The sequence below is a fragment of the Polypterus senegalus genome, chromosome 8 (genome assembly GCF_016835505.1).
Source record: "Polypterus senegalus isolate Bchr_013 chromosome 8, ASM1683550v1, whole genome shotgun sequence".
Lineage (NCBI taxonomy): Eukaryota > Metazoa > Chordata > Cladistia > Polypteriformes > Polypteridae > Polypterus > Polypterus senegalus.
Window position 1 is genome coordinate 157,072,545 of NC_053161.1, and position 18,882 is coordinate 157,091,426.

An 18,882-nucleotide genomic window follows, 5' to 3' on the forward strand; every position below is an offset into this window, starting at 1 on the left:
GACGGCCTGCCTCCCCACACTTCCCAGTCCTCTCTCCATTCTGAAAGCCCTTCTGAAAGTGTAGTATAAAACAGCGAAGCATTTTCTAAAGACTCTGAGCGGGAAATGGAATCTATGATCGAGGTCCCAGCATTCCAGCCGGGCCGAGTTACCTTGTAGCCTATACTGCTTTGGGTAAGACCCCTTGTATATATTATTTAAAATATCAATCTAACCTTTGCTTTATCACTCAATCCGTCATTATTTTATCTAAGTCAAGCCACCTTCCCCATCTCCCTGAAAATCCTTTCACAGAAAGGTCTAATCATCCAACAGCTGAATCTTCCACCTTAAGAAACATTGAATCTGGTTTCCCATAGAGAAAGACCAAATGGAATTTCTCAGCACCACCTTTAGCAGCCCCCTGCGAGCATTTATCAGGAGCCCGTTCCTGCCATCTTCAGAGCACTGACACTGGGCTGGTCTCCCCATAACCCCCATGTGCAGAGCGCTCGCCGGCCATTTCGAGCACCCATCACCCATAGCTTCTCACTTCAGCTGTGCAACTTAGAGGCTGACACAGAGTTGTAATCTCCCACCCCAAACTGCCCCCACTGCCACTGAGGGAATTCTTTAAGGTCCTTCTGGGAGTAGAGAAAGGCACTTTGAAGCTGCGGAGGTCATTTTTTTTTTCATCTCTTTTTAAAAAAATGTGCCGCTCGCATGATGCTAAGGGAGTGTAGGATCACCCTTTAGCTGTGCATAGATTCCATTACCTGCCCGTGTAAATTGTCTGGCAAATGGCCCATATCTATGATTATAAATTACCGTTCAAACTTCAAAAAATTCTTTTCGTATAAAATAACACCGCGAGTGGACTTCGTTATCATTAGCCTGCAAACCGGTCAGAAAGACAAGATGAATTTCTCTGAAAATGGTGCGTCATATCGGCCTCATGGGAACGTCGCATTGTAATTTTTAATGGCTAAAATGCAATATTAACATTCTTCATACTGACTAGTTTGCAGAAGCCATCGTCTCTGGCGAACACGGTAAGCATTATTTTTTGATTATCGTTATTAAACCCTATTCATGAATATTATACATGTTAAATGAGCATGTATTTAAAATCAGAGGTCTGATTCCTTATATTTTTCCTCAGATGTGTATATCCGAGCCGATTCGGCAGACTGTAAAATTGTTTTTTAAGAATATCTTAATACCTGCATGGACTGATTAACCACATGAACTGTCCATGTGAGTGCATTTTGAGTATACTGTATGCCGGGTGTGTATTAGTATATGTGTCAGTATATATGAATCAAGTTTTATTTAAAAATGTACGGATTAATTTTTTTTTTTTTGTTTTGTAGAAATTTATATTCAAATAGATTCTCCGATCCATCATGATGAAACAAGTAAGAATATTTTTAAAATTGATAAAGTGTTTACAAAGATCCGACGTGTGCCTGCGCCGCATGTGCTTGTGTGTGCGTTCTTGCGCGTGAGTGCACTCGTGCCTGTGATTACGAACGCTCTTGTAATGTATGCGCTTTCATTCATTTCACTAAATGAATTGTAATTATATTAATTCAGAATTGGCGAGCCCAAAGTCCAGAGGATTTTAAGACGCGTCATGTGTATTGTTGAATCATGGGCTAAATGAATATTATAACATGTTCCTGTATTTATGAGGCCCGGTTGTCTAATCTGAAAATGTTTGTGTCCATCTTACTGTATTAAAATGTTTCGGGTTGTTACAAATAGCCTATCATCTGCGAGAGTCTGTCTAGCCACCATAAAATAGAATTTTTTTATAGTGCCGTGCTTCTATAGGTCTGAACTGGGAGTGAAAAAGGAGTGACTCGTATTAAAATGTCCTGGGTTATTTATCTGTCTGTGTGTGTGTGTGTGAGTGAGAGAGTGTGTGTGAGAGTGTATGGACTGTTGTTTTAAAGAGCGTATTCATTTTGTTTTAGCTGTGGCAGGCAATGGGAGCGAGGAATGTTATTTTAAAAAGCGTATGCATTTTGTACTCCTGCCTGTCTGTGCGTGTGTGTGTGTCTGTATGTGAGAGAGTGTGTGGACTGTTGTTTTAAAGAGCGAATACATTTTATTTTTTGTAGACGAAAATCTTTTACAGAATGAAACAGTTTCTCAAAGGGAATCCCCTGAGTTGTACAACCTCAGTAAGTGTCATTTTCAGTTAATCAAAGAAACGCAGGGGTACATACGTATTTCCAGATTTTGTGAAAAGGGGTCTTTTTTTTTTTTTTTTTATTTATTTATTTATTAATTTTATTACAATCAATACATAGCAATCAAGTTTTACAAAAAAAAAGAATTATGCTAAGAACAGATCGATCCCCACCCTTGAGAGAGAGAGCAAGCCAAACGGTGTAAAATTTAAGGCTTTTAAAAATACCTAAATCAACAAATTCTCTGTGCTTTATAAAATCATTTCAAAATATTACTGATTAGATCCTGCCATGTTTTGAAAAAGTCTGCACAGATCCTCTAACTGAGTATTTGATTTTTCCAATTTTAAATAATATAACACATCAGTTTCCCACTGACTTAAAGAGGAGAGTTTGGGTTCTTCCAGTTTATCAGAATAAGTCTGCGTGCCAACAGTGTAGTGAATGCAATCACAGTTTGTTTGTCTTTCTCCACTTTAAGACCCTCTGGAAGAACCCCAAACACAGCTGTTAATGGGTTAGGAGGGATTGTGAGTCCAAGACTGTCTGAGAGGTAATTAAAAATTTTTGTCCAGAATAATGTTAATTTGGAGCAGGCCCAGAACATGTGACCTAGTGAGGCTGGGGCTTGGTTGCAACGTTCGCAGGTTGGATCATGCCCTGGAAACATTTTGGAGAGTTTTAGTCGAGACAGATGTGCTCGATATATAATTTTGAGTTGTATAATTGTATGCTTTGCATATGGAGCTTGAGTGAATTCTCTGCATTGCTACTTTCCACTCCTTTTCTGATATATTAATTGAGAGGTCATTTTCCCAGTGTCCTCTTGGATCTTTGAAAGGAAGGGATTGTAAAAGGATTTTATATATTGTAGAGATGGAGTCTAACTCCTTGAAATTGAGCAATAATTTTTCCAGCGTGGATGAGGGTGCAAGATGAGGAAAATCTGGAAGGTTCTGTTTAACAAAGTTCCTGATTTGAAGATAGTGAAAGAAATTTGTAGCTGGAATGTTAAATTTGGAACGTAATTGTTCATAGGATGCAAAGACGTTGTCTATATAAAGGTCTCTAAGCAAGTTAATTCCAAATTTTTCCAGATATTAAAAACTGCATATGTTTGTGAGGGTTGAAAGAGGTGGTTCTTTTGCAGGGGTGCCACAGAAAGAAGCTTCTCCGTCTTAAAATGCTTTCTACATTGGTTCCAGATTCTAAGTGAGTGGAGCACAATTGGGTTATTAGTGTATTGCCGATAGCGTGTGTTTATTGGAGCACAAAGCAAGGAATACAAAGAAGTACTGCAGGATTTTACTTCTATTGCGGTCCATGCCTGTGTATGTTCTTCTATTTGTGTCCAGGTTCTTATCGACTGTATATTTGCGCCCAGTAATAAAACTGGAAGTTAGGTAGAGCCATGCCGCCTTCTGCCTTTTGTCTTTGTAGGGTCGCTCTTTTGATGCGTGGATGTTTAGAATTCCAAATAAATGAGGTTATTGTTGAATCTAATTGCTTAAAGAACGATTTATTAATGTATATTGGTATGTTTTGAAATAAAAAGGAGCTTAGGAAGAATATTCATCTTAACAGTGTTAATTCTTCCAGCTAGTGTGAGATGAAGGGTTGACCATCTATGCAAGTCTTGTTTAATTTTTTCCATACAGACGACGAAATTTTTTGATAAAGAGCTTTATGTTTACTTGTGATGTTTACCCGAGGTATTTAAACTGTTCTGCAATGATAAAAGGAAGGGTGTCTAATCTAATATTATATGCTTGCGAATTCACGGAAAGAGTACACTTTTATTCAGATTAATTCTGAGACCAGAGAGCTTTTGAAATTCTGTGAGTGCTGCTAAGACTGCAGGCACAGAATTTTCTGGGTCCGATATATACAGTACCATGTCATCTGCATATAATGAGATTTTCTGTTCCAGTCCTTCTCTGCTAATCCCCTTTATCTGATCAGTATTTCGACAATGTATTGCCAGTGGTTCAATGGCAATTGCAAACAGCAGTGGTGACAAAGGGCATCCTTGTCTTGTGCCACGTTCTAGTTTAAAGTAGTCTGAGCAAATGTTATTGATGCAAACTGAAGCTTCTGGGTTAGTATACAGTAATTTAATCCATGCACAAATGTTGGGCCAAACCCAAACTTCTCCAAAATAGTAAAAGGTATTTCCATTCAATCATGTCGAATGCTTTTCTGCATCCAATGATAATAATATTTCTGGGGTGTTTGATTTAGTTGGTGAGTATATTACATTAAACAGGCGTCGAAGATTTGAAGATAAGTGTCGGCCCCTAATAAATCCAGTTTGGTCTTGTGATATTATTGAGGGAGCACTTTCTCCATCCTTCTAGCTATGATTTTAGAGAGTATTTTAACGTCGTTATTCAGAAGTGAAATTGGTCTGTATGATGCACATTGTAATAAGTCCTTATTTTGTTTTGGAAAGACAGTGATTAGTGCTTGGCGAAAGGTTTGTGGAAGAGATTGGTTATCTCTGGCTTCTGTAAATGTTGCTAATAGGAGGGAGCTAGCTGAGCGGAGAATTTCTTGTAAAACTCTGCAGGGTAGCCATCAGGGCCTGCTGCTTTTCCACCTTGGAGTGACTTTATAGCATCCAGTAATTCTGATAATGACAGAGGTTTATCGAGCTCCTCCACACTAATAGCGTCAATTTGTGGTATCTGTAATTTATCCAGAAATGCATTAGATTGTATATTGTCTTCTTTAAACTCAGTAGTATATAGGGATTTATAGTAGTCTCTAAAAGTGCACATTATATTTTTGTGTTCGATGATTTTATCTCCATTCGTGTTAGTAATTACGAGATTGCGTTGCACTTCTTGCTTGTGAATTTGTTGCGCTAAAAGCTTATTAGCTTTCTCTCCATGTTCATAATAATGATGTCTGGATTTGTAAATTAGTTGTTCGGTTTCTTTAGTTGTCAAGAGGTTTAATTCTGAATGTAGAGCCTGCCTCCTCTTATGTAGAGTCTCGCTTGGTAGTCTGGCATGTTCTTCATCTATTTTAGTAATTTCGCTTTTTATCTCTGCTACTTTCTTCGCGGATTTATTTCTGTGGGAAAGATATGAGATAATCTGTCCTCTTAAGAAGGCCTTAAGAGTTTCCCAGAGTGTTCCTGCAGAGATCTCAGGGGATGTATTTGTCTCTAGAAAGAATTCAATTTGTTTGGATATAAATTCAGTACAATTCTCGTCAGCTAATAGAAGCGGATTGAGACGCCATCTCGGGGTGAGTGTATGGGGCTTAGTAATTTCAGCTCCAAGATCATCGGAGCATGGTCTGAAATAACAATAGCATCGTATTTACAAGATTTAATCTTAGGCAAGAAGTTATTATCTATAAAGAAGTAATCAATCCTTGAGTAGCAATGATGTACTGGTGAGTAGAAAGAATATGTTCTTGAATTTGGGTTTAAAACCTCCAGGGATCTGATAAGTTGTGATCAGTTATAAACTTTGTAATTATCTTTGCGGTGTTAGTTGCGTTCCCCTGTGGAGGAAGTCTTATCTAAAAGTGGATTTAGAACACAATTAAAGTCCCCAGCCATTATAAGTTTATGAGTGTTCAGATTGGGAATGGATGCAAATAAATTTTGTATAAATTCCTTATCATCAACATTAGGTGCATAAACATTTATCAAAATCATTTTACAGTTAGATAAGTCTCCCATGACCATCACATATCTCCCTTCAGGATCCAATACTACATCTGATGCTACAAATGGTACTGTTCTATGTATGAGAATTCCCACCCCTCTAGTTTTCTTTGTAAAACTAGAATGGAACATTTGGCCAGTCCAGTCTTTTGCAGCGGAACTGATCCTTACTTAGTAAGTGGGTTTCCTGTAAAAATACTATTTTAGCATTTAGACCTGTTAGGTGAGAAAGTACTTTCTTTCTCTTTAATTCGTGATTCAGGCCTTTAACATTCCAGCTTACGAAGTTAACTGTCCCATCATGGAGACACTGATTCTGAGTTTTTGGTGTCATATTATAGTCTTAACTGGAAGTGAAATAGTTTAGGTCTTAATTTCCTATTCCCCCAAGAGTTGTTGCCATGCAGCTTATTATTACGTTGATAGTTATAATTATAAAGATTGAGATGATAGATTAGATATAGATCAAGCCTGCTCTCTTTCTCTTCCCCTTAACCCCCACCCTCCCTTTTTGCCTCCCCAGGTGAGGCTAAAACCCACTTCATGCAGTCCCAGTCCTCTGACATACCCAGAGACAGAGCACGTCCAAAGCACATCAAGCCCCCATGCAGTGGCGCTTTAAGGTTAAAAGATAGAGATATCTGTTACCAATATAGTCTTTAAAAGAGGAAAAAAAAAAAAAGAAAAGAATTTTGCACTTAATATATATATATATATATATACACATATACATATATATATATATATACATACATACATACATACATATAATCTTCATCAATTTTAGTGCATTAAGATGATATCCCCAGATAATAAACCCAGGTGATGGTGTTAAAGATGTGTCCAAAACAAGCATAACAAGTCTTAATGCAGTAATAGCAATAACAGCAAACCAAGGGTATGATATTGAACAGTCTCATTTAGGGTACACATGAAATAATTAGAAAAGAAAAAAAAAAGAGGAGGAAAACGTAATTAAGCACAATAAAACACAAACATTTAGCCCTAGTAATACTAAGTAATGATAAGTAATAAGTAAGTAATAATAATATAAGAATATGAGAATATATGCTGATAAAAACCCGTATTTTAAAACAAATAGATCAGACAGTAGATTATTAATCCTAGCTTTATCATTTACCGCCATGACTCACAATTATGTATCAGAATAGTCCCAGGATCAGCTTTCTTAACTCATTTTCTGCCTCCTCCTTGCTAGCGAAAACATAGAAATGCCCTGCCATTCCACTTTCAGTTTTGCGGATACAGGAGGCCGTATTTGACATTGGCTTGCCGTAGCAGCTGTTTAATATTATAGAAGGCGGCGTTTGATAGCTGTTGCTGGAGAGAAGTCAGGGAAGACGCGAATTGGCAATCTTCATATATAATATCTTCCTTTTTTTCCTGAGGAGTTCCATCACCTCTAACTTAAATGATAATCGTTCAAAACGGACTATAAAAGATCTTGGTCGGGTCTGACGGTGTTTGATCAGCGTGCGCGTAAGCGCTGCTATCTCAGATTCTGCTTTAAAGTCGCCCCCGATTATTTTAGAAAAAAGTTCAGTTGCGAATTTCACCGGGTTTAAACTTTCTCGATTCTCCGGCAAGCCTTCAATTCTGACATTATACCTTCTATTCCCATCTTCTAAAGCAGCCAGTCTGTCTCCAAGTTTTTCTCCGAGTTTTTTACATTCCGAACTGACATTTACTGCTCTTTCCTCGGCACTGGCAGCTAGATGTTCGGCTATTTCGATCCGATTCGTGAATGTCTCACTAAGATGCTCCAATCGATCAGCAAGCGTGCTCAGTTTAGCCGAGTTTTTCTCAATGCGCTCTTCAATTTTACCCAGCACCTGTCGAAGTTCACGCTGTACCTCTTGACGAAGCCTTTCATTTGCCTGTTGGATTTCCTGTCGCAGACATTCATTGGCCTGTTTCATCTCCTGTTTCAGTCTCTCATGTGCCTTTGCCGTTGCTTTCTCATTAGCCTTCTCGCTTTTCTTTATATCTTGCCTGAGGTCAGCGAGCAACACTTTCAGTTCAGATAGCTCAAATGTGCCTTCTTGTACCGTAGATGAAGCAGCAGACTCTGCTGAAGCGGTGTCCCGCTGCTCCAGTCCCGCGTGATTGCGTAACTGAAGCCGCGGACCTCCCGGCCTTTTCCAGTTTCAGGTAATCCTCTCCAATCGGCGAGCTATCCACATCTGCACTCACGATCGAAAAGGGGTCTTTAACTGAGAAGGGCATACTTTTATTTTCAGGCTCCCCGGGGGTTTTAGCACAATTGTTGGATGGTTCAGAAAATCTAGCACTCTACCACAACTGGCAGACTCCACAAACACATCCCCCCAATGAGAGCTGCGTTCAGGATTCTCCCACGCCCTCTGACAGCCACGGACGGCGTTCAGCCCGCCGGGTGTACCCTTCACTAATAACGACTCACTCTGAACGCGGATCTCAGCATAGAAATCGTTATTCATCCCCAATATTCCCTTCTCAGACATTGAGAAAGACTGCAAGAGCTGACTGAAATCCTTCGCTGGTTACTGGAGCAATTTGTAGAATTAGAGGCTCCTACGTACAATTCCGTACCCGAAATTTGCTTACATTTGATGCATCTGTATGCTTTTTACATTGTTCTAATCCAAAAATTAAAGGATAGGTTTTATATTACTTTTTTGCATGAAAAATAACATTGACTGCAAATTATTATTATTATATTCTGTGATCATAACTGTAACCTTTGATTAAATTTAGGTCATGCCTGAAAACGGGTCTAGTGGCAGCAGCAGCGACAGTGGCCGCAACGGCGTGATACAGACAGTGAGTGTGAATATCCTGCAGGGCGTAAAGGTAGGAAAAGACCGTCCAGTGAAAACCTGGGACTATTAAAAGAGATGTCTGATAACCTCGAATATTCTATAAAGCCCCCTAAATTCCCCACCCCTCCACGATCTCCTGAAATTGTTCAACCATAATTTCCCGTAACACATCCGATCGACAATTTTGACCTGATTAATAATTCGCTCCAGGTTTTAAATTCTGATGAAATAGCCGTAGGTAACGCTGGAGCTTTTGAAGAATACCTCTTCTGAGGCCAGAACGTCTTCAGTCCCTTCACAACAGCCTAATGCCTTAGACACGAATGTAAAATCCCCACAACCTTCTACCTCAGGGGTCTCACGTACATCGTGTACAGCAGGTACCTCAGGTACCTCAGGGCCCAGTAAGGCCCGTCTTCAACACTCGCCTGTTGAGGCCTTAACAGAGTCGGATAATTCACCCCCGCATCCTCAGACAGGATCAGGAGTGACTAATTCATCCGGGGTAAACTTGAGTCTCGAAACCAACTCTCCACAGCCATCTACCTCGCATACGGAGAATCCTTCGTCTCCAGAGCCATCAGTAAGCTTCCTGCAACCCTCCACCTCTCGATTAAATAATTTGTCTATAACGGAGCGTCCAAAATTTAACAATATCGAGATTAGACACCACTTCAGTTTTTCTGAGGCCTACACACATGATTCATTCACCGAAGTTTTTAATCATATACATGAGACCCTTCAGAAAATATTAGACAGTTTTATGAACACTGAATCCTCAGGATCTAGTGCAACTAGAATTTCGTGCCGAATCTCTCAACCGTAGTGTTTTTTCCCTAACCCCGGCGGGCACGCTTTCTGTGGAGGACTTTTTTAATCAAATTGAGTTACTTCTCCAGAGTCATGCCACTATTTTAGCCAATTCTAGTCTGACGCTAATGGTTCAGGTAGTCAGGGTTCCGTCTGGTGGAGGGGCTCATAGGCATAAAGCACGTATCCTTTTCAACGATATAATCGTTCAAAAGAAACAAAAGCACCTATGGATCTCCTTCAACCCGGATGATCAGTGCTGTTTTGCCAGGGGTTTGCTGGCTGTATTAAACGGCAGGTTCAGAAACAATCAGAAATTGTGTGAACAAGAGGCTTGTCACCTGCACATCAGGGTCTGGTTATCAACGGATCAGAAAGTAACGTTTTCAGATGTAGAAAAATTTGAGAGACTCACGGGTATTAAAATTATCGTCTGGTACCGGGCACCGAACACTAGTGCTCTATTAAAATTTGAAGCGTCCCAGGGCTGAAAACCAAAGACGGCGTTCTTGTTTTTGTACCATTAGCATTATTACGGTATTATGAATCTAAAAGACTTTCTGGGTTTTGACTGCATCTGCGATTTCTGTTACACGGGATATTCTAGACTGTCACGAGACTGTCGATGCGAGCAGCACTGCAACGTCTGTTTATCTACAGATCGATCCGCCATTGCCCGTCTATATTGCAAACATGCACTTTATTCCTTTAAAAATGGATTCTGGCTGGCTTATGTATCGTGTAGGTGTATTGCCCCGATAACCAGTCGGACACCTCTTGGTCCCCAATATGTTGACCCACATGCAAGAGAGCTCTTTTCAAGGATTCTTTACCCACCAAGGCCCCCGGGTTCTCAGAGTTATAATATGTTTTTTCCAAGACCTGCTCCATCGCCGGTGATAAAACAGACACTGACACGACTTAACAACTTAGAAAACATTTATTTAGAATTCTGAATTGTTCAGACTGCTGCGGTTTCAGGTTCAGAAAGACCCACCAGTTCTATCATATCATCAAATTCCAGGTCATATTTAGTCCACACATTCATACGACCCTCATGATTAAGATTACACTTACAAAACTCATTTGCCACACGGTGGGTGACACAGTAGGAGTATTCATCCATTTCATAAAATGACTGCATTACAGTGTCATAAATAGAGCTGGTATTTTCAAATTCATCCACAGTCTTTTCAACCACCGTGTCTATTTTGGGAATCGGCAATAGAATATTATAATATCCCAGAACTTTCACTGCCAATCGTTTCAGCTAAGACTTACGGAAAATCTTCAGAATCTTCCGAAAACGACCTTGTTGGTAAGCGATTTCAGGTTCAAAGCAGCAGGTATGCCTAGACCGTCCGTTTGGGGTGATTTATATCACAGCCTTGACATTCTTTTTTCTGGTCGTAGTTGACAATAATGTACAGCAGAGATGTCATCAGTCCTTTAACAAGTTGCAGGGCCTTTTTCCAGGTTTCAGGCAGCACACCATCAGGGCAGTCCATATCTGTCTCAGAAAGTCTGATCGACATCGGTTCCTCTGGAACTTGTTTGTTCACCCAAGGTTGTCCTGGAGCTAGGTAAGAGGTTTCCATCTGATCACCATTAGCGGAGACAGGGTAAGAACTCACCGACCCTGGAGACTGAAATCCTCCGTCTGTCTCAAGGTCTGTAGCCCAGAGACTGTAATCAGGTCGTACAGTAAAATAACGTGGGTCAGATTCTTGATGGTCCTGAATGCAATCCACCCCGCCCGCATTATAGAATTGGTAAGATTCAGGCTTTGGAGCCTCAGACAGGAACCCTGAGGATGTTACGGCGACCTCCGTCATTTCAGAGTCTGTAGCTGTCGAAATGCGGAGAGTTCTAAAAGCTTCAACAAATTCTGAGGTCTGGTCATCCGTCTGGATCTGGTGACTAACAGGTTGACTATTTAGGGTAAAAGGGAGGGGCGTGGTGTAGAGTAAAGTTGGGTTTCCCTTATCGTCACCGCCTGATTCTACCTTTGTTTCGCACGACTTAGTCTGACCCGTGTCCGCCGCTTCAGCTTCAAGAAACTCGGGCAACAAACATCTTTTAACCCTGCGGATCCGACGCTTCACTGGGACCTCGATCATAGATTTCATTTCATGGTCACAGTCTTTTATACCGCACTTTCAGAAGGGCTTTCAGAAGGGAGCACGCGTCCTCCGGAGAGAGGACTGGGAAGTGTGGGGAGGCTGGCCATCAGGTGCTGCCTTACGGGGGGCCGAGGCAGGCCCTTCAGGCCGGAAGGGTACGGATAGGAATGTGCCCGGACTTGTCCAGGGCCAAGGCAGACCCTGGGCATGTCTGGGCTTGTTTTCGGGAGAGGGGGGGCTGAGATGAGGGGGGCCAAAGCAGACCCTGGGCATGCCTGGACTTGTCAGGACATGCCCTGGGCATGTCTGGGCTTGTCGAGGTAAAGGCAGTAACATGCCTGGGCTTGTTTTTCGGGAGAGGGGGGCTGGGAAGTGGGTGGGGGCAGTGGTGGGTTCAAGGAGGGGGCAGACATCCATCCAACTGCCCTTGACAGTTTCCTGGAGCAGGTGGGTGTTGGCGGGTTAAAGGAGGGGCAGACATCCATCAAACGGCTCTTGACAGTTTGTTTAACCAATCAAGTGCAGGGACATGTTCAAGGAGGGGGCAGATATCCATCAAAATGCCCTTGACAGTTTCCTTCACCAATCCGCCACCAGGGGGCGGGGGCCGGGTCATATGGATGGAGTCGGAGCCGGGTCACGTGGAGGGGCAGGGCTAACAGGGTGGGACATCTGGTCTTACATCATAAAGGGGCAGGTCTTAAAGGGCAGGACTTCCAGTATGACATCATAAATGGGCAGTGCTTAAGGTCATTAATCATTTTGACAGAATGTCCCTGCCTAATACTACTCATATATATTGCATACCAGAGACTTTTCCTGCCATGTATCAAAACCTGCTCGGGTAGGCTCCAGGTTCCTGCAATGGATAAACAGGTTTAGATAATGTATATATTGTTTTTAACTTCACATGCTGTCAATTTTGTGCCTGTCCATACTCTTATTACCTATCATGTTCTGCTCAGCAAGGGTTTATCATTCTTAGGTTGTTCAAGTATCACTGTCCCTTACCTTCTCCCTACATGCATGTTTTTCTTTGTTTTCTTCAGTAGAGCTAGGTGGGGTCTACACGCTGATTCAAACCTAAGAATTCTGTTCTTTGTAAGCCCCCATAAGTTTCATGGTCACACCTGGCAGAACACAGTTGAATCTGTTTTCTAATTTTTGATATCCTTTTCATGCCTGCAGATGATAAAATTCTGTTTAAAAATTGTTTGTGGCGGAGATGGAATCAGAGATCAATATGGCTGGTAGAAAATAAAGCACAGTAGGAGATTTTTGAATGTAATATTGAAGGCATTCATTATTAGCACATTGTGTTGAGCAGGATATGTTTTGAGCTATAGACATTTGGAGTTAAAAAAACCCTCAATCCTTAAAATTGACCTAAATAACTTAAACTTGGGCCATTCTGGGCAATAAAAGGAAAAGAAAAAAGTGCGAACAGTCAGCATAGATTTGTTCAGCACAAATGACAGAAAATATTTAAAAATAGATACAATTGTGTAAAATTGTTCATATTCAGTATCTGGTTTTGATTCTGTAGTGTAGTAAGCTTCCACTAACATTAAACTCATATCCAAATCCGTTACGTGTACAAGTTCTGAGTGTGACACAAAACTAAACTCTGTAGGAGCTCCATGCCATAATTACTAAAAGTGAAACTAATAGATATAAAACAGAAATGTCTTTGTATAATAAAACCTAAATTAAAACTAAAAATACACAATGAAGCAAAACTAAACTGCATTTCCATGCAAGGTCAGAAAAAATATAGAAATAAAAAAAAAGGCAAAACTATAATAACCTTGCTTCTCACTATGAAAGACCGGTGTGTAGCAAATGTCGCTGTTGCGTGCGAATGACACAGATACGTCAAAACGAAGCAAACGCTGCAGCTCCACAACATACAAGTGAAACACCTCAGCAGCAGAGGACAAGGCTTGAATATTTCACTAAAAACCATTGTCTATTGGGTTAGGTATTTGAGACAAAGATTAATAGGACTCATATGCCAGCATCACGGCTAAGATATGGGATCGCCACCGTCTTCCATTATGAGAACAGCAAGCACATGTGGGTCCACATCCTCTACACCGAGTCATTGTACAAGCTAGCTAACACCTCTCACAAGTTTAGAGAAACTGCTGGGGAGTCTTTGGGTTGTTTTATTGCCCCAAAAATCACATGCAGATAGTTCGAACATAAAATATACACTTTTGGTGAGTTGGCAATGATGCTTTGCCATATTATACATGTACAACTCTACAAACACTAAACTTTTATATGGTTTGATGGCAAACTATTGTTTATGAGCCAAACCCAAAAGTATGAAGAACAGATACTGGTATAAGATTTTACCTAAAGTGCTTTTACGAAGACATGAAGGCCAGAAAAACCAAGCACAGTTTCCATCATCTCCTCAAGATTTGATTAAAATCTACACCAACCTCTTCATTTTATGTTCAACAATCACTACAGGTGGTTTGGCTAGTTTAAGTTTAGATACTTGATTCTGTCCATATCCATCTGATGGACTAATTTATTCCAAGTAAAATGACTAATATGCTAATTTAGTTAGAATTAAACTGTTGTTCATCTGATAGCCACACCACTAGTGATTTTGAGTCCCCAGGTCCATATATGGGGACCACTGGTCTAAATCTTGCCATATCAATTAAAAAGTTACTATAATGGCTGATCAGCAAGGCACCAGAGTTTAAGAGCTGCAGGAGATCTTCCCTATCAGATCTCACCCATCTTCAGCCTTGCAAAATGGCAGATTGCTTAGAGTAAATAGGCACATTAGTTAAAATGCACTAGTGTAGTGTGGAAGAAGTTTAGGGTAACAGCTTTCATTTTAAGCAATAAGCATAAAAGGGTTAAAATGTCAAATATTTGCAGGCATATCAAGAAACCAGATTAAAAAGGTCAAGTGAAAAACATGTACTGAGAGGACTAAGTCAGCATGTCCTATAAGGCAACCAGAAATGGACAGTTATGCACGCAAATCGAAAAGGTGGAGGTTCAATTCAAATGATACAAGAGCCAAAATAGACTCAAGACAATTGGGTGTAAGCTGACCAGAGTAGATTGAATTGAAATTCAGGGTCAATCAATACATAAGTTTACACAGGACCCTTTGTTACAGCAAGGTAAGAAGGATCAACAAAACTAGACTGCTTTGAAGAATGCTCACTCAAAGAAAGGAATGTTGCTGAGGAGTAAATTTAAAGAAACCATGAACAGCTTCTCATACTCTTTGTCCAGTTAAAGGATAACATGTGAAAAAAATTCTAACCCGAGTAGCAAAGGAAGTTGGCATAACCAAGATTTGAGGACTATTCACCAAGGCCAAATACTGAGATGTGGAAACTTTGCCTGGGATATTAGGCCAGAGATCATTCCATGATAGTGACCATGCATGGAGTAGCATCTGTGCTGAAGGCCAGGCAGAAGGCATTTGAATACCAAAAAAAGAAAAAACAAAGCCACACCCCCACCAGTGTTAAGCATTAAAAATTTATTGCTTAGTGTTAACACCATTTGCTTTTCTGTAGGCAAAGAATAGTACAGCCACACATGAGACAGCCAGGACACCAACAGCACCAAGGACAGTATCTTGGAATTGGGAGCCTGCAATGAGAAAAGGTATTAGGAATGAGGTGGTTTAATCTGGAACAGCAAGAGTGGACCAAAAAAATCTAAAAAAAAAAATCCTTAACATGGCTTGCATTTAGGCGGTTGAAACAAGTTACCTGGAGAGGCTTCATCGTGCTGAAGAGACAGGGACTGAGATACAGAAGACAAAGGAGAGACCTGCTCCAGAAAAAGAGGGCCAACAGAAATGGTCTCCTGCCATCCAGCTGGGGCACTCACTTCACCTGAGAAATACACAAACTGTAATTGTATCCCAGACTGGACACTACAGAAGTCTGCTGGTGAGGTCACTTACTTGCTCTCCTAGGTCTGTGTTTAGGGGCACCAGAGCCCCTCCTGAAGGGAGGGGGGTTGGCACAGCTTGTGTCACAGCAGCTACAGACAGCATTGTCCCCATCCACTGAGCTCCACCTGAAAGCACAGCCACCAATCACAACCTGCTACCTCAACTGAACAGGTGCACCCTCATCCTCCCAGTCAGTCACTTACTGGCTCAGTGCAGAGTTGTATGAACAATCCTTATTCAAAGGATCAACATTAGCAGACACCAAGGTCACCTTCAGATGGCAGGTAATGAAGATCTGAAAGTAGACATGCAAGAGACTACAGTCACACCTGGGAGCTTCAAAGGATTCCTCCAAAAGATGGGATGAAAGGACTTACTGAACTAGTAGTCAGGCCATAAAACCTGAAGGCATCCAGCTGAAACTGCATTACAGACTGGGCAACTCTGGGGGACATGAACTGGGAATTGGAGCCTGTCAGTTGGCTGTCCAAGAAACACCTGCAATACACAAGAGGGACCATAGCATTGCGTTTCCAGACTAAGATCTAGTCAGACTATTACTCACACCCACCCATTATTCCCAATGAAGGTGTAGGCCGGGGCAGATGCATTGGACCCAGGAGTGGCCACACAGCTGTCCACAAAGACACGGAGAGGCTCGTGGTTAGTGCTGTCCACAGATGCTTGAAGGTTAATGAGGTCTCCTAGGAAGAAGGTGTTGGATGGACTCGGCCCACTCCAGTCACCTGCAGACAGGAATGTTACAAGGTGTTCAGATCACATCAGTGCAAATGGAAAGTAGGATTTTTAAATGTGTACACCTACTGCTCATTATAACCAGCGAGAAGCCCAGAATATCCTCAGCAGATATCGTGGAGGTGTAGGGAACCCAAGTGGGGTTTAAAGCATTGCTGCTTACATTGTGTAGCCTGGGGAAAGACATTAGAGGGGAAAAATAAAAAAAAACTCAATAGGACCAGGCTTTGAACCAGGACAAATGTGTAGCTTAACATATTACATGGCTGTATCTACATTAACATGAATTTTTCCAAACATGGAACCAAGTCTACTTGTGCCTTAATTATATGGCATATCTCACCTGTTGTATTGGCATTCAATCTGCACCACAGCTGGATTTGTTCTTACAATGGGAAGACCATCAATTGGAGAAGGATTGTAGTCAAGGGTGAAGGTGTACACTATGAGAGCTCCCAGCATCTAAAAAGAGCCAACAATTTAGGGCTATTCAGCCATTGGTCATTATTCAGCAGAAGATTCTATAGAATCCAAAGATGGACTAAGCTTGAATTTGTAACGGATGGTTTAATCCTGAGCAACAGTTCTTGTATCTGGAAGAGCCGGCAGAGAGTTCAATAGAGCACACCATAGCTCGAGAGGTCCAAAGCCCCTCACTTCAACAGCACAAAGAGCCACCTCCAATAACCTGAAGACTACACAGCAGAGTTGCAGCATCTTAAGCAGATTCAAAGTGTTTAGATAGCTACTCTTAGCTCTAAACTAAAACACAAGTTCAGAAGTTTAAAGCCAACCAACTGTACCATTTGGGTATTTGCCAATGTTTTGGGAGTCTCACTTTACAATATTAAAGATTCACATTAATATTTGCAACCGATAGCTATCTGCTGTAAAACCTTCACAACTGCTAATGTTGGGGCTTAAACAGAAAAGCCTAATGTACTAACAATTAGTCAAAAGCAAATTCAACTTTTAATTAAACCTTTAATGTTTGATTTTTCTTTATGCGAGATTTCATAGTATGGAAACCAATAGAGGCCTTGGACACAAGTGGTTTATTTGTGGATAGGACCCTGTAGGCTCAACCATTTGCATTAGGTGTTCAAAGCTTTAAATTCATTCAGGGTGCTGCTGCACAAGCCTCGACTCTTAACACATTGTCCAATGTCCCTGCAATGATGCATTAGCAAATTTACACTGGGGTTCAGTAACCACACTAACCATTCCAAGCCATCACAATGCCCACTTTAGAACGCCATCCAGTGTTCCTTTTTAAACTTTAAGTTAAGCTGCTGTATTTTATAACTTGCCTGTTGGGGAGACTGGAGGTCCGTTTAAATTGCCCGCCGTACTGAGCAATTGCGCAGTTAAGGTCTGTATTGTGCTCAAACCCGATTAATCACTTATCCCTCAGTAGGGCCCATCAATGTGACCTGTACCTCTAAAGTCGGTCAATTTGTTCCCATCCAATACAAATCAACACCTACGGCCAAGCTGCTGTGAAGCTCCGGTTCTTATTTAACCACTACTGGGAACAGGCTTTTAATGCGGGACAAGTCAATTGTGACTTGAGTGCCAAAACATTAGGCACTAAAATAAAGAAAACACATATATATATATAAAAATCCACACCAACGGGCATCTTGAGACAATAGGGGAAAAAAAGCACTGAAGCCACTCACCTCCACGGTGCTCCCACAGCCCTGCAGAGGCGCTTCAATCACAAAGGGCTGAGCACCGGCCGGGCTGGTGACGCCACATCCACCCATGGAAAGATCAGAAGGCTGCACCGGCTTTTGGATGCCCAGCAAGTCCGGACTGATGGTGACGATCACCTCACTGTCGGTGCACTGAGCAGTTACGGTCTGCGGAGCACCAGCTCTCGGCTCAATAGGCTCAGCATAAAGCACGACGGCGGGCTTCTGGTACTTTGCAATAACTCTCCGTTCTTTAAAACGGGGCTGAGCAAAAGTATCGCAGAGGGAAAAGAACAATAATAGTACGCCTGTCTGAGCCTTATACCACATTTTGAAAAATAATAAAAGAACTAAACCAGCTAAACGCAGTGAAAAGCGACAAGCAGCGCAGTCTTTATATACACGAATGAAGGCGTTCGGCTGCTTAATATTAATAACACGGGCGGAGAAACAGATTGCCAATCAGTCACCAATCGATTGAAATAAACAAGACGCATGAACTACTAAGGTTAATTACGGCAAGGAGATAATAACATTAGAATCACAAATTATTAAAACAACCGCAAAAGCGACAGGTTATCTCAGGCAGTAACTTGACAGTTCTTATAGTGCACAGGACAAGCACTTGGGGGTTTAAACTCTCGGCGATAAACACCAAACTTATTTGCTTTGCGAAAGAGAAGAATAAAGTCTACTAAAGTTTGAATTAACCGGGTGATGTCCTGAAGACGTTTCATGGTACATTGCAGACAGCTACATTCAACTTAAATACTCGTATTTAGTATTCCGTGTTTAAGTGTTTTTGTGGACAGGGAGAGCTACTAAAAAGTCTTTATCGAATATTTTTGCAGCTTTGATTTGATCTATTT

The 18,882-nt window shown here is 41.2% G+C and overlaps 1 protein-coding gene across 2 annotated transcripts in view; it reads right to left on the reverse strand.

The window, feature by feature from the left end:
• The window catches only part of LOC120533203 (zona pellucida sperm-binding protein 3-like), a 45,004-nt gene extending 26,610 nt beyond the window's left edge, over positions 1-18,394 (reverse strand). Inside the window, exons 1-9 of one of the 2 annotated variants that reach the window (XM_039759961.1) lie at positions 17,999-18,394; positions 16,660-16,778; positions 16,386-16,489; positions 16,132-16,306; positions 15,938-16,058; positions 15,764-15,855; positions 15,570-15,685; positions 15,373-15,498; positions 15,117-15,250 (exon numbers count right to left, since the gene is read on the reverse strand). In XM_039759961.1, coding sequence (XP_039615895.1) covers positions 15,138-15,250; positions 15,373-15,498; positions 15,570-15,685; positions 15,764-15,855; positions 15,938-16,058; positions 16,132-16,306; positions 16,386-16,489; positions 16,660-16,778; positions 17,999-18,343 — 1,311 coding nt within the window. In that variant the 5' untranslated portion in view covers positions 18,344-18,394 and the 3' untranslated portion in view covers positions 15,117-15,137. Of the gene's footprint in view, positions 1-15,116; positions 15,251-15,372; positions 15,499-15,569; positions 15,686-15,763; positions 15,856-15,937; positions 16,059-16,131; positions 16,307-16,385; positions 16,490-16,659; positions 16,779-17,998 lie in introns of those variants that run through there. The other variant, XM_039759960.1, reaches the window with a different exon arrangement.
• Positions 18,395-18,882: the final 488 nt, after the last annotated feature.